The sequence below is a fragment of the Tamandua tetradactyla genome, chromosome 6 (assembly GCF_023851605.1).
Source record: "Tamandua tetradactyla isolate mTamTet1 chromosome 6, mTamTet1.pri, whole genome shotgun sequence".
Lineage (NCBI taxonomy): Eukaryota > Metazoa > Chordata > Mammalia > Pilosa > Myrmecophagidae > Tamandua > Tamandua tetradactyla.
The window spans coordinates 120628573-120644433 of NC_135332.1; the positions used below are offsets into that span (position 1 = coordinate 120628573).

General features: G+C 37.3%; 1 protein-coding gene across 6 annotated transcripts in view; it reads left to right on the plus strand.

The window, feature by feature from the left end:
• Nucleotides 1–15861, plus strand: part of ZFHX4 (zinc finger homeobox 4) — a 185055-nt gene that overhangs the window by 25124 nt on the left and 144070 nt on the right. For 5 of the 6 annotated variants that reach the window (XM_077167037.1, XM_077167042.1, XM_077167040.1 and 2 more), the window contains exons 2-3: nucleotides 1–435; nucleotides 1295–1797. The exon at nucleotides 1–435 is cut by the window's left edge and continues 2201 nt beyond it. In XM_077167037.1, coding sequence (XP_077023152.1) covers nucleotides 1–435; nucleotides 1295–1797 — 938 coding nt within the window. The remainder of the gene's footprint in view (nucleotides 436–1294; nucleotides 1798–15861) is intronic. The other variant, XM_077167041.1, reaches the window with a different exon arrangement.

Sequence of the window (15861 nt, forward strand, 5' to 3'; positions counted from 1 at the left end):
AGTCAGACAAGCACCTGAACAATGTTCAGAATCTCCAAAACGGCACCGGCGAGCAGGTGTTCGGCCACTCTGCCCCCGCCCCCAATGCCAGTCTCAGTGGCTGTGGAACACCCTCTCCGTCCAAACCCAAACAGAAACCCACCTGGCGGTGTGAGGTTTGCGATTACGAAACTAACGTCGCCCGGAACCTCCGCATTCACATGACCAGTGAGAAGCACATGCATAACATGATGCTTTTGCAGCAGAACATGAAGCAGCTCCAGCATAACCTGCACTTGGGCCTCGCCCCGGCGGAGGCAGAGCTTTACCAGTACTACCTAGCCCAGAACATAGGCCTGACCGGAATGAAACTGGAAAACCCTGCGGACCCTCAGCTGATGCTCAACCCATTCCAGCTGGACCCAGCGACAGCAGCAGCTTTGGCTCCGGGACTGGGTCAGTATCTGTGCTCTTCTGCACTGCTGTTAGCTTCTAATCACATTTTGATTTGCTGTGATGCACCCTCATGATGTGTTGGTTTTCAGCAAATTGGAGATGGTTTACCAGAAAGGACTTTCTCTTTAAGCTGGCTTATCAAACCGTTTGTGCTTCTACCTCGCGTCTCATTTAACTTCAGAGAGGAAATAGTTAAGGGATCAATGGTAGAATAAGGGACTGTAGCAAAGCTTGCCTTCATGCCATACTTTGATTAACAAACGCTAATTTGTATTAATTACTGGCAAGCATTAGCCAGATCTCAGGTGACTCATAGCTTCAATTTAGGTGCTTAGTTCTTAAAATATCAAACTTGAAGCATTGCAAAACGGTGTGCCATTATTTTCTAATGATATATTTTAATGTCTGCGATCGAAGGTAATTAAACTAATGATAATACGTTAGCTTATCTTAGGTATTTGCTGGTAGATTACCGTCACATGTACAGTATTAGCCAAATCTCATCAAGCTTTAGGACAAATTAGGCACTAACAATTAGTGGGCATATAAGTTCATCTAGGCTCTTCAATGGCAAGCACGTGACTGTTTTGTTATCGTATTGATCAACTCTCTTGCCCTCGAAAATACAAATTTCAGAATGACATCATGCCCAATAGGAGTAATTAAAGCTATCTGATGAGGGAATTTAGAAGTTGAAGGGGATGATTGTAATTGATCCTGATTCAATCCTATTACAGCTTTTTATAGTTTAAGCTCTAGAGAAAGCACATTCCTTGTCAAGAATTTAGTTTACAGATTCCTTTGTGTGTGCTGTGTTTGCTAGTCTCTATTTTTCCTTTTAATTTTTTTTTTCCTGTAGTAAATAATGAGCTGCCGCCTGAAATCCGGCTTGCCAGTGGTCAGCTAATGGGTGATGACCTGTCCCTCCTTACTGCAGGAGAGCTGTCACCTTATATCAGTGACCCAGCGCTGAAGCTATTCCAGTGTGCTGTTTGCAACAAATTCACCTCTGACAGCCTGGAGGCCCTAAGTGTGCATGTGAGCAGTGAGCGTTCTCTCCCTGAAGAGGAATGGAGGGCTGTAATTGGAGATATCTACCAGTGCAAGCTCTGTAACTATAACACTCAGCTGAAAGCCAACTTCCAGCTCCACTGCAAGACTGATAAACATATGCAGAAATATCAACTGGTGGCTCACATTAAAGAAGGGGGCAAAAGCAATGAGTGGAGGCTGAAGTGCATCGCCATTGGCAACCCCGTTCACCTAAAATGCAACGCCTGCGACTACTACACCAACAGTGTGGATAAATTACGCCTGCACACCACCAATCACAGACATGAGGCGGCCCTGAAGCTCTACAAGGTAAGCAGTGGCATCCCTTTCTGTGGGCGCAGCATAGAGAAGGGAGTTAATTAACTGTTGTGGAGCTTGGAATCCAGATCTGCAAGTTATGGAAAAAGAAAAAAAGAAGGTGGGCTATGGTACTCGGTTTCTGATTAACGTTACTAAAAGCACATTGAGGTACGTGGAATTGGAGAATCTGTTTAAAAGATTTGCCATATGTCCCATTTGCACCCATCTCAGTAGCATCGATTGCTTTATTGGTTTCCTGCAATAAAAGAACTTTCCTAGGTGTTTTCATGTATAAAATAATACTTTGAAAACCTTTTTTATTGATTGATCTTTTTTAAAAAAAATAGCACCACTCTTTACTAAGTGTTGATGGTTATGAGGAGCAGAGGGCACAAAAAAATGCCCTGACTCATAAGTCCATCATCTTTTGTTTGGTGACAAATAAGGACTATCAAAACGTGGAATTTTTTTTTTTCTGTGTATTCCCAGTAACACTGAGTAAACATACTCATCCTAAGCACCACTAGAGTCTTCAGAAGTAAAAGCTGTTGTTGTTTATAGTCCTTTTTTTTCCCAGCTAATAATGTTTTCTTCCTCCAAAGTTGGAGGGTGTGGCATAGATAAATATTGTTCATAAAATGGCAAATATATTTTTATCTTTCCTGGGGGGGGGAAACTAGGGAGACATAATAAATATGTGCAAGTGATGAACAGCATTTATTACACACTTGTCTTGACTTTTTTTCTAAGCCTTAATTACTGGGTAATGTATTTTCTGCAGTTTGCTTACCGTATTGGCTGGATTGTCTTGGTTCATGTACAAATGTAACACTTTCATTTCTATGATGAATAACTTGGTAACTTATTAAAAACTTCTTTTGTCTAGAGGATATTAAAATTCAGAAAATATTGCAAACCATTAGTCATTGTAACAAGCTCTAAATAGATTACAAAATCCATTTTGCAAGTGTTATCTATTGATTTGTACTAGAAATCAGTGATAACTATACTATCAGGAGTCACCAGTGATTATCATACCCCTGGCTTTTCTAGCGCCATTTAAAATTGTAAACACAACAGAAAGAGCAGAGTATGGCTATCTAGATTAGGCTCAATAATTGTTTATTTGGGTTAGTGTGGTTCTCTTGGTTTGGATTGTTCTATTGTGAAGTTCAGATTCTAGATTGATGTACTGTGGCGTTACAAACCTAAGGACTCAGTGTGAGAATTTGTAACATTGTGCCTGTGACATCGGCCCTCTGTGGATCAATAATGAAAGCATTAGGTTTGGGTTACACAGTTTGAAGGGAGTGCAGGCCCTAATGTAAGATGGAGGGCTTCCTAGTTGGCGGTATTAAATGTGTAATATAAAGGATTAATTGTGTTATAATTCATAGGTTTTGCAGCCTCAAACAGCTGACAACCATTAGTTGTCTACTTTTGTCTATTGACACCTGACCCATTAAAACTTTTAGAATATCTAGGAGAAAACAAACAAACAAACAAACATTGCATTTGTATAAATAATAGATCTAGACCCTGGAAGCTATATAGAATATTCATGAACTGTGTTTATTATATTCACGCACCTCCTCTAATACTTTAAATGAACGTGTTTTGAATAGAAGATATAAATGCACAAGATTTTTATTTTATTAATCTCACATGGGAATTCAGAGAAAGGTGGAGTGTTACTGTTTATTTTCTCAGGAAAAGTTCTTTGATCATCTTGCTTAATGATTATTTAAATGTGTGTGTATATCTGTGCCTGCGTGTGAAGTTTATCCATCCATTTATTCCATGGGCATGTATTGACCACCTCACTATCTGCAGAGCAATTTTCTGATGCTGTAGATACTCTCAAAGTTCCTTTGCAGAGAGGCTTGGATTTTGCCTTTAAGTGTATAAAAACTGTTTGTGAGAAGATTCTTGACTGTAAAAAAGATTTTAAAGCAGAGAGGACTTCAGAACACAGAATTAAAGGGTGTTCTCTTACTTTAAAAATGTTTAAACATAAATCATAGAAAATTTTGCTTTTCCCTACTCTTCTTTATTTGCTCATCTCCTAAATAGCCAAGTGTCCTTGTAGTATACTACTTAAATATGGTCAGTAAACAAGTAAAAAAAATTACTTTGAACAAATTTACCTTGAATTAAAAGATTGGAGAGAAGATATTTGAGCTACTGAAACTTGGTATTAGATGAACTGTATTCTTTTGCATTATCTTTCAAAGGGCATTCATTCTTTCTGGTCGCAACTAGAAAAATGCTCCAGAGTAGCAGTGTGTTGAGGATACCACTTCTCAACTGATTAACCGAGACTGTGAGTCAGACAGAGCGGATTTGGAAGTGCAGTAATGAGGATATTAGCAAGCTTTGTCTCCATGTATCGGCAAAATAAAATTGGTTCATAAGGAACATTAATTGCTTTTAAATGAGAACCTAACAAATTGGCCTGTGCCTGGAAAAATGATGGTTTGTAATATAGCTCAAATATTAAAATTAGACTTAAAATAGTTTCGGAGTTAATGACTAGACAATAATCTCCTATATAAAATTCATTTTCATTAGGAGTTTAATTTACATCATTTTGCATTGTGAATTATTTAGACTTTAAGGAAAACTGACAAGTAGCAGTTCTAAGACAAATACTGAGCTGTGAGAAAACAGCTTTTCTCGTTATTGACAACATATTGATTCATAACACTCTAAATGTGGTGATGTGTCAGTTCGATTTGAGTATGCCGCCCTCCCTCTTGCATTGTCAGACTGAAGCAGCCTTGCCCTAAAAGTGTGTGTCCTCGTTCTGCTTTAAGGAGGTTAAAGGTTAAAAGTTAAGGGTTAGCTTAAAAGCATCATCTGCCTAGCTGCTTAACTTTAAACTGATCAATTTAATGAAAATCTGTTTTACAGATGTGGTTTTAATGTATTTGGCAGGATTTAGGCAGCTTTAACATTAGACGTATGCTAGTAAAAAATATTTCTTTATTTGACCAGAACAACACCTTTCCTTTCATGTTTAAGGTAGAAGGCTTGTGGGTTATGGTGTTTTGGCAAAAAACCCAGAGGCAGAATGTGCTGATGATCTTTCCATATGGGCTCAAAAAAAAAATACCTTTATGTCTCTTGCAAACGCTTACTGCAAAAACAAACAGAGCTGTATTCATTTTTGGCAGTGTTATTTTCCTTAGAGTTTTTTTAAAGGAATGTTGTTAAGAAAATCTTACTAATTTCTTAATGTGGAATTTTCTGAAACCCTAAGCATTGTTAAGCTTTCATTTGTCTTCTCCAGAAATGTTAAGATTGAAGCAAAATTGGTCTAGGAAAGTAAGACAATAAAATGCAACTGTAGATTGTCCTTATTTTCTCTTTTAATGTTTGATTTGTATTTAAAGTAAGGTTAATAGATCTCGAATCCATAGACAGCTACAATAAGTCTTGCAAGTTATTTATCTGTATTTATCATGTAAAAGTGATTTTCAGCAAACCGGTTTATTAAATTTGATTATATTCATCTAATTGCATGCCTCTGCATCCTCTAGTAAATCCTCAGTAAATATTTGAAGGATAAAAAAGGACTAATGAATAAACTGAGGAACATATTAAAGAAACCCCTTTTCTTCTAACCCTCATTTTTTAAAAAGTTGCATTTTGTCCTATCCCTCAAATGACCCAACATTTTTCCAAAGAGTACAGTAAAAAAAATATAAATGCAAAACCACTTAGCACCACACATTTAAACTGAGGAAGAAAAAATAAGCCTTTGGCAATATTTCGGATTTATAGTTTAGTTTATTCTTGGATCGGTATGGCCAACACTTTTCTGGTCAGCTGATTGGTCAAACCATCTCCAATTCAGGGAATGCAAATCCTCCAGCAGCACCTGCACTTCAGCTGCTCCTATAATATTAGATGTATTAAGTGAGGTGTTCACAGCTCTACTGGTTCAAAGTTAAAAGCTTAATTATACTACCTTTTTTTTCCTTCCTGAGTCTGCTGGTATTGAAGCAGAATAGCCTGTCTGAATTCCATAATGTTGTTTCATATTTGGATTTCAAATTGGCTGAGTGCAGTGAATGAATCGCTTGTCTCCACGGTGAGCAAAGGAACACACGTGGGATTTTGTCGTAGGTAACTTCGAGTGTAACATTCCCCCAAGGAACATTTTTGGGGTTTTCTCATTATCCATGTTATTGATGAAAGAATCTGTGTTAAGAACGAAAATCAAGGTGTGGAGGGGGGGTCAAAGAGGAGAATGCAAGGAGGCACATTGGGGAAAGTTTGGGGAAAGGAAATAAAAACTTGAATAATTAGATTCACTTACTTTTTCTTTTTTTTTAACTGGTAGGAAATAATAACCTGATCAGTTTGGAATTAGCGAAGAGGCAGAAGTATTTTCATTTCAATAGGTCTGAGTCCAACCTTGCAATTTGAAAATCAAATATATGAGATATGTACCATTTCAATTATTGAACTGTCATTGTCCCGGTGTGATGGTAAAAGAGGTCAGGAGATTGTGTGGTACACATTTGCATAAAAGTCATTGTGCAAAGGGAAATTGGAATATGTATGTGTATCTAAGAAACCAAAACAGGATTTTCTTAATCTTATTCTAGTCATTTGTTTCGATGAAAAAGCTGTTTTCAGAGATAAACAAAAGTTATTCTTTCCTGTTGTTGAACATTAACCTGAATATGGAATATTTTGCACTTTTTGTATTAGTTTCGTATTTATGTTCATTTCAAGGTTGAAATGCAGTGTGAAATTTAATGCCAGTTGTAGGATTTATTAAAAAAAATAATTGCAATTCAATTTATTCTATTCTATTCTCATATAAATAGACAAGGCAGATATGGAAAACACATTCTTTGCAGTAAAAAATATATATGCATGCATATATTTATAACTGTTTATAACTAATAAATACATAGATAAAATAAAGAGGAGTTGGTTAGCTAATAGCTGCTAATAAATCATGGTGTTTTCAGATCACAATGTAATTGGCTAGCCCTATCTATGACGTCTTCTTCTGTTTTTATGCTTGGCATTTGCTGAGACACAGCCGTATGTTATAACGTGGCTACTTCAACACAAATATGGACTTTCTCCCTGCATTCATATAGCGAGTAATATATTATATTATGAGCTGAGAACACTCTTTATAGGCCACTAGAAAAAAAAAAAAGACCCAGGAATTCTGTCTATTGAAATTGTGTGTGTGTGTGTGTGTGTGTGTGTGTGTGTGTGTGTATCAATTCCTAGAAATAAAGCCTTATACTTTATCCCTGGCATTAACAACTTATTACATCCATGTCAGGATAAATAAAATGAGTGTTAGGTGTGAAATTGTTACCAAACCCAGATAAAATTTAAAGAAAGCACAGTGTGTCATTGGAACCCTCCTATTTTATTTTCTACATCCCTTTCCTCAACCAAAGCTACCATCTCCCCCACATGTTAGACACATGCTAGTCATGCTTTTCTCTCTCTCTCTTTTTTTTTTCTGGAAATTCTGCTATTTTACACCACCTAGAACTTCTTTCCATAGGAATATTCTATGTTCAAAAATTACCCATCTAATTCTCCAAAGAAAATTAGCATGCCTTTGGTTAAGAAGTTTTTGTTTGTTTTTTTATAAAAGCAGACTAGTGTATCCAAAGGTGTAAATGGCTTTTAAGCATTTCCCAGGGTGCATTTTGAAAGGAATTTCTTCATAGGAATGTATTTCTAATTTGTGGAGGTCAGGTAGGGGCAGGGAGTGAGAAAGAAGCATTCCTAGTGCCCCTTGCCAAGGACTACCTTTGTCTGTCTCTTTCCAGACACACATACCTTACACACACACACACACACATATGCACACATTCTTGCACTAGGCACACACAACATTTACCCACTCATGTACCACATCCCAGAAACCCAGCCAACCATTTGGCACTGCCATTCACTCCAAGAACTCATCGGCTCATACTTCCTGATTTATGTTACGTTTTTGGTGTAGCTTGTATCCATTCTATCTCATGTGAAATATAAGTATGGCTTAACCAAAATAGTAAATTGCTTACACATCACCCACCCTGAGGTCATTTAGGTAATGCAGACAAAGGTGTTATCTGATCATTAACGTGCTCTCCCTGCAAGTTCTTTTGGCTTCAATTTAATCGTCCCTGTCAGTGGAGCTTGTTTAAAATTGCTGAAATGTTCAAATAGATGCTGGGATGCCATACGATTATGCAGCCAGAGCCATATGTTAACCAGGCCTCGTGCTGCTGAAAGGGCTTTGGGCTGGGGTGGAGTGAGGAGGAGCTGGTTATGTGCATAATGATCACGGCTCTGCTTCCAGGACATCTGGCTTGCCAGAGTTCTACTGGAAATGCTTCCCCAAGTTTGCTTTGAGTCAGCCTAGGCTCAGGCTGAGTTGAATTAGATGTGGAGATTTGTTCATTATTCAGATTATTCAAGCCTTAAAAGGGACTTTCATCTGAATTACCAGTACATTTTAAGGGACCTTAGGATGATCTGATTCATTCAAAGAATGAAGAACAGAAGTGGAGGCACAGCCACCTAAAACCCATCAGGAAATGTCTTTACAGATTCAATAACCTAGGCGGAGTTCCGTGGTTGCAAAACTGTTTGCAGAATACCTGAGTGATGCCACAATCTTTAACACCAGTAAATATTACTGAGCATTTACCTACATCCCTGATTTTGAATGACTCTGCTTATGTCTTTTTTGTCACTCTCTAGATGAAGCCAGTGTAATTCAGTCAGCCACTGCGTCCACTTAAGTCCCGTGGAAGTGGGGTATTTAAGCCATCTCCTAACTGTTGTCCAGAGACAATATGATGCTTCCTAACTCACTCTACTCACCAATATTACGGGTTACACTTGGTGGTTAGATGTCAGGGACATTAATAAGATTCAGCGTTGAATCCATGGATCTAGTCATCCAAAGTCCATGAGCTTTTCTGACAATGATGGTTCAAAGGGCTGAGTGTGTGAATTGGTCTTTTGAGTCATCATTTGATGTAGAACAACATTCCTTGTATATCTTGGCTTAGTCTAACTGCCCTGCTGCATAGAAATACTTAATCCGTCAGTGTAAGAAAGGGTTATGGTGTCACTTTGAGAGCAGGACAGGGCTCTTCAATTAGTTGTAACGTTTATGCTGCTCGTCATCCTACAGGAGGATGTTACTGATGCAATGCCTAAAAAATGAAGAAAACCACTTAGTAAAGAATGCATAATGTGTCAAATTACATCTTCAATCAATTCTTCTATATAAACAGAGTGTTAATTTGGCATGATTTTTGGAGTCTGTAAGGTCATTTTACAATACTGTTAGTGGAAGTTCTGCTTAAAATATATAATTTTAATGATGAGTTCTGTTATTATCACATAGATAATGTGTGACAGCATTTTATAATTTTAATTGATATTCTATTTTTATCTTTCAGGAACAGTAATTTTATAGTCCTGAATAAAACGCTTATGCATATTAAATACACATTTGTAAGTATAGAAAAGGATTGAGACATGCTCAATTGATTCAGATTTTCCTGAAACCTTTCTCTCTTTGGAAATATTAGATAGCATGGAATATATATTTCTTACATAGTATACTCCCACTTGGTCATGTTAGATGTGATTGTGACAGCTAACAAATGATCAGAATCTCCCAACCCTAGTCAAACTTTTCTTTCCTCGTTGCTTAAAGAATAGGTGTTAGGGTTATATTTCTTCATCAAGCATTTTTTAAGAGGTGGCAGAGAAAGGTTAGGGTTCAACAATGTTTTGTCCTATGTATTTGCTGAAAAAATTAGTGGAATGCAGAGAAATGAGCTATTGACAGATTCAACTGTATTGGCTACCTCCAGTTCAGGAGGAGAGCGTTTTAAGTTTTAAAATATTGATTTTTGGTCTGTGATGATGTGTCCTGTGGCAAGAAGAGCCTCAGGTATAGATAGAGTTGGCAATTGATTATCTATATACGACTTTTAATATACTAGGAAGAATCTCACCCAAAGAATCCCCTCTGATGCCACATATTCTGTCAACAGTGAAATCATATTGATCATTGACTTACCCATTTATTGTCCTTTAAAATGCTGCTACATTCTAAAGAGTGAACAAATGCTGCTAACAACCATAATGAGTTAGTATCATCTCATTTTACTTTTCTTAATAGTTTTATGTTATTATTCCCATTTTTATATTTGAGGAAACAGATGCAGAGAGGAAGGCCTTCTCAAAGCCTCAAAGATAGTAAAAGCCTGTGCTGGAATTTAAATCCCACCCTCTCCCCACCGCCCCAGCTTACATAATGTAATAAAAAAACTTTTGTTGCTTGAGGATCAGAAGAGCAGGGAGTGTGAAAGGAAGAGAAAGGCCCTGGACCTCAAAGGCAAACTTTGTCATTTGTCTAGGGTCTAATCATTTTGGAGTCTGTGTTTATCCCTTCAAACCAGCAGGTTTCCTTAAAGAATATTAGAGTTGCAATGCAACTTGAGAGCTGGCCTGTTTACCTAGGATTTACTCAGATGAGTGCCGCATTCTAGAATGATAAACTTACACCCACTGGTTTGTCTGCAAGCAGGAAGGCAAAACTGCTGATTAAAATTGTTACCTGCACATTTCCTGTCACAACAGAATTCTTTTGCTTAAAAAAAAATCCTTTTACTGGCATTTTTGGGTGTTTTGTATATTGAATAGAGAGGACTAATAGAATATTTATCACTTCTAGTGCCTGAGCTCTCAGTGCTTGCAAGTTAAGCACCTTTGGAAGCCACATTAATTCATTCAGGTCACCAGGGTACTTCAGCAGTAATGTACTAAATGGTACCCCACTGACCTGAAAGAGGGAATGTGCCTCCCTAAGCATTCAGCTTACTGCACAGGAACAACTCAAGCACAACCTACTCTCTGCCCTTACCCTGAGTCTCTTCCTCTCTCCCTTTCCTGGCATCCTTCTCTTTGTTTGAATTATTATCATTCTTTTTTTACTTCTATCTCTCACTTTGTACTTTGATCCATTTTAGTTACAAAGTTCCCAGATTTTCTTTCCATCATCTATTTCCTTTTATTTAAATATTTTTATTGATAAAATTTAACATACAAACATTCTTAACATACAAATATTCCATACACGGTGTACAACTAATCGCTCACAATATCATCACATAATTGTGTCTTCATCACCATGAATGCATTTGCATCACTTCAGATAAAGAAAGAAAAAAGAAAAAACTCATACATGCCATACTCCTTACCCCTCCCTTTCATTGGCCACTAGTATTTCAATCTACTCAATTTATTTTAACCCTTGTTCCTCCTATTATTTGTTTATTTTTATCCATATTTTTCACTTATCTGTCCATACCCTAGATAAAAGGAGCATCAGACACATGGTTTTCACAATCACACAGTGTTTTTACAAACACTGTAAAAACTATATCATTATACAATCATCTTCAAGAAATTAGGCTACTGGAACACAGCTCTACCATTTCAGGTACTTCCCTATAGCCACTCCAATACACCATAAACTAAGAAGGGGATATTATATAATGTATAAGAATAACCTCCTTCGACTCTGAAATCTCTCAGCCATGGGCACTTTATTTTGTCTCATCTCTCTCTTCCCTTTTTTGGCCCTCAATCCCTTGATGCCAGGTACTGGCTTATCCTGGGAGTTCTGTCCCATGTTGCCAGGGAGATTGACACTCCTGGGAGTCATGTCCCACATAGTGGGGGAGGGCAGTGAGTTCACCTGCTTTGTCGGCTTAGAGAGAAAGGCCATGTCTGAGCAACAAAAGAGCTTCTCTGGGGGTGATTCTTAGGCCTAATTTTAAGTAGGCTTAGCCTCTCCTTTGCAGGAGTAAGTTTCATAGGGGTGAACCCCAAGATTGAGGACTCAGCCTGTTGACCTGGTTGACCCACTGCTTGGGAGAATATCAGAAATTCTGCAAATGGGGAATTTGGATATTTCCCCGTTTCTCCCTATTTCCCCAAGGGGCTTTTGCAAATACTTTTTTATTCACTGTCCAAATCACTGTGGGATTTATCAGGGCATCACACTAACCTGGACACACCAATAACATCTCATGCCCTATTCAAGATTCCATGCACTTATGGTGTTCAACTAAACTCACCATGCAAATTAAATTAGGAATTGTACTACCCAAAATATAAATTTTGCAACAAATAAACATCTCTCCCTTTGGTCTCACACAGAAGTTTTAAAATTTGGGTGATATCATTCTTTACCCAGTTTTCTGATATGCCTTAGTCTTATCCAAGTCAGCTTCATTTGTATCTCTACTTTACTTTTTAAACAGTTCCTCTGTGGGGTACTGCTGGTTTTCGTAGCTTCAGTACTCGAACTCTGAGTCTCAGGTGTCACATAAATACCCGAAGTTTCTGGGAAAGACCCTGTTACATACTAACAACTCAGTATCTCAGAATTTGGAATTATTCTCCTGAATATATTCTCCTGAATATATGTGACTGCAGTAAAGGCTTTCAATCTAGGACCCTTTTCAATATGCCTGACCTGATATCCCGTGCTCTTGACATTAATTTACCAAATTTTTTATATTACAGATATTCCATATGATTGAGGCATGATAATACTTGCCTTTTTGTTTCTGACATTTCATTCAACATATAGCTCCTCAGGTTCATTCATCTAGTTGCATGCCTCACAACTTCATTTCTCTTGTGGCTTCTTTGTAGTCTGTTGTATATGTACATCATATTTCCCCCCTTCCATTCCTTTGTCATTGTACCCTTAGGCCCCCTCCATTCATTATGGATCACAGAACCCTGCCTCCAGAAACACCGGTGTGCAAATATCCATTTGTGTCCCTACACTTAGTTCCTCCTGGTATTTACTGAGCAACAGGGTTTCAGGATCATATGGCAACCCCAACCCTGGCCTCCTGTGGAACTACCACATGTCTTCCAAGGAGCTGCACCTCTCATATCTCTACTGATAGTGAATAGGTACATTTCTTTCTCCACATTTTCTCTATCACTTGTTTCTCTCCGTTCATTTTAAAATAGCTTTATTCACACATCATACAATCCAGCCTAAGTGTATAGACGTGCCTTCACCACCATACTCTATCTGTAGACATTTCCTTTTCTACTATAAAGAATTCATACCCTTTTCTAACCCTTCTGACTGTTGACATTTAGTTTTTTTTTAACATGGGAAGGCACCAGGAATCAAACCCAGGTCTCTGGCATGGAGGCGAGAGCTCTGCCTGCTGAGCCATGGTGTGCCAGCTGAGCCACTGTGGCCTGCCCATGACATTTAGTTTTGACATAATGCCTTTGCCACGTTCACTGGAAGCTATTACAATGTTGCTGTTGACTAGAGAGCCTAGCTTACATTGATTGTACTTTTTCCCATCTACTGTCTATTTTCAACACCCTGCAATACTGACATACCTCTGTTCTTCCTCATGCAAAAACATTTTTTTTAATTTGTACATTTAATTACCATCATTGTACACTCTAGACATTCCTAAATTATACCATCTCAGTCTTTATCCTCTCTCTATCTTTCCATCTGGTTTCATATGTGCCCCCAGCCCTTCTCCCTCAATCAAACTCACATTCAGCTTCATCCAATACTTATATTATTGTGCTATAATCAGGTAGTATTGTGCTATCCATATCTGAATTTTTGCAGTCAGTCCTGTTGCATAATCTGTATTCCTTCGGCACCAATTACCAATCTCTACCTTATTTCTGTCTCCTGATAACCCGTGTTCTTAACTTAAATTCTCCAAGTTCACTTATTAATGCTAGTTCACATAAGTGAGATCCCACCATGCGTTTCTAATGCGCTCCCTTCCTCTCTCTCCTCCCTCAGAATTTTGCTGATGACTCCAATCTAAAGCCCAAAATCTTGTTAGAACTATTTACATTGACTGAACTTAGAGATACCTGGAGACATCTAGCGTTCCTAAATCTGGTTGGTTACAAGATTTGGCACAATCTTGTAAGTGTGAGGCCAATCACTCACACTGCCTTAGTTGATCACATGCATTAATGAAATGTTCTTATATTGGAAAGTTCTAATGGTTGCTGTTTTGAAACGAATGAATTGTTAGCAATAGAGAAGCTCCCAATATCTGTAAAAGATGTCAGAACATTTCAATATCTGTAATGGACAGTAACTTTCAAAGACTTTAAATATTCCTAACTATCCAATTGGCAGGCCTGAGAATAAAACGAGTATATGTCCCTAGGGCATAAAATCATTCATTGTTGAGTTGCAGGAAATCAGGTAGCAAGTCTAATTGCCATCACCTCTGAAAGAGAGTCAATTTACAAGGCATCTCCTTTAAACTCAATATATATTCAGCACCTACCACTAAGTAACAGAGTAGATGGCATCAGAGACGGAAGGGAGATGATTCCCAATTTTTACACAAATAAATAGTGTTATTATTGAAAAAGTTAGCATGTTAAATTGGGAGTTATTCAAACACCAAAATGCACCTTTCAGAGAAACCATTGATTTTTAAAATTAAAGTTTATGTGAATTTTTCTACACAATGTTTCAGGAAGGAGAAACCCATCTATTTACTATGTGATGCTAAATATCACTTTAAAAAGAGAAAGAAAAATCTCTAAAACCTGTTAGGGTGTTGTTGTTTTTTTGAGAAATAATTTGACTAAATGCAAGTGTTAGTTTATTATTATTTGCAAATACTGTAATTAAACAAAAACATATTTGGATGGACCCAATACCATGGTTTTGGTTTTTCCATGATGAGTATTCCCTGAATAGACACTATTTCTCATAACAAAGTTCTTTAAAATTAGATGCAAGGGGAATTCATAAATAACTCATTTTAGGAGGAATACAGCCTTTGGCTCTCTTCATTCCCTAAGTATTAGGAAAATCTAAGGTGGGCTTTAGGTTGAACTACTTAGTTTTTAGAATATCCATCCTTAACATGTAGGTAGAAGTACTGTCTTTTAAGTCATAAATACAAAAACATCTTCCTAAGTATCTAGTTGCTTCATTTTGTCAACACTTATTTAAGTATAAATTTCAAAATAAATGTCAAGGCATATCTACTTACACACTCTTGTAGCATGTTTTAATACCTCTTAACAATTTTCAAAAAAGGTGACACTGAATTCTTTTTCAATGGATATAGAAGAAAATGATTATATTTTAGTGCATGTGTTAGGTGGTTGAAAAGACAAAAATGCCAGTATCGCAATGATGTTTCCAGTACGTCATATCCAGGGAGTCCCACTTAGCTTATTTTGCCCAAACCCTGGGAAAAAATTATGTGTGCGCATGTATGCATGTGCACGTGTGTATGTATGATAGGTGAGAAAGTGACAGTGGGAGAAAGAGAGGGAGGGAGGGAGGGAGGGAAGTGTGTGAAGAGTGACAATACAATATATGAAGAAATAATAAAACCAAAATTGATGAAGATTATGGGTTAATCACTAATGTGCACTTATTTTGTTTTAAAGTAGGTTGCAAAAAAATCCTTTCCTGTACATTGTAAATGTTCTCAGTTCCTAGAGCTAATAAACCTTTGGTGATTTGTGCAAGACTCATCAATGAGCCCTGAAATCAGTTCTGTATGTACATGTGACTAATCAAAGTTTCAGGGAACAGGATCTGATTTGGTAAAAATGATACATTCTTTAAAAACTGAAAGGATTCCCTAATTGTGGAAGCAAATAAAACCCTTTTCCCTTACAAAAGGCAGATCTTGAGCCTACCTTGGAGCAAGTAACCATTACAAAGGTTTTAGCAGTAAATTTTTAAAAAGCATTTTTAAAAGCAAAAGTTTGCTCTAATTAATATCTCTCTAATTAGTACTGTATTGTTTTCTTTGGTCTTAAAAGTCACAATAGATATCACAGGACACTTAGACTTGGAGTATCCTTGAAATTCAGGGAAGTAGGTAGCCAGAACAACTATCTTTTTAAATTGATTATCTGTTGGATGTCATACTGGGGAAATGTTGCAATAAGATAGCAATTTCATTATTTAAGCATGAAATTGTATAGGAAAATGTGACTGAAATTTTG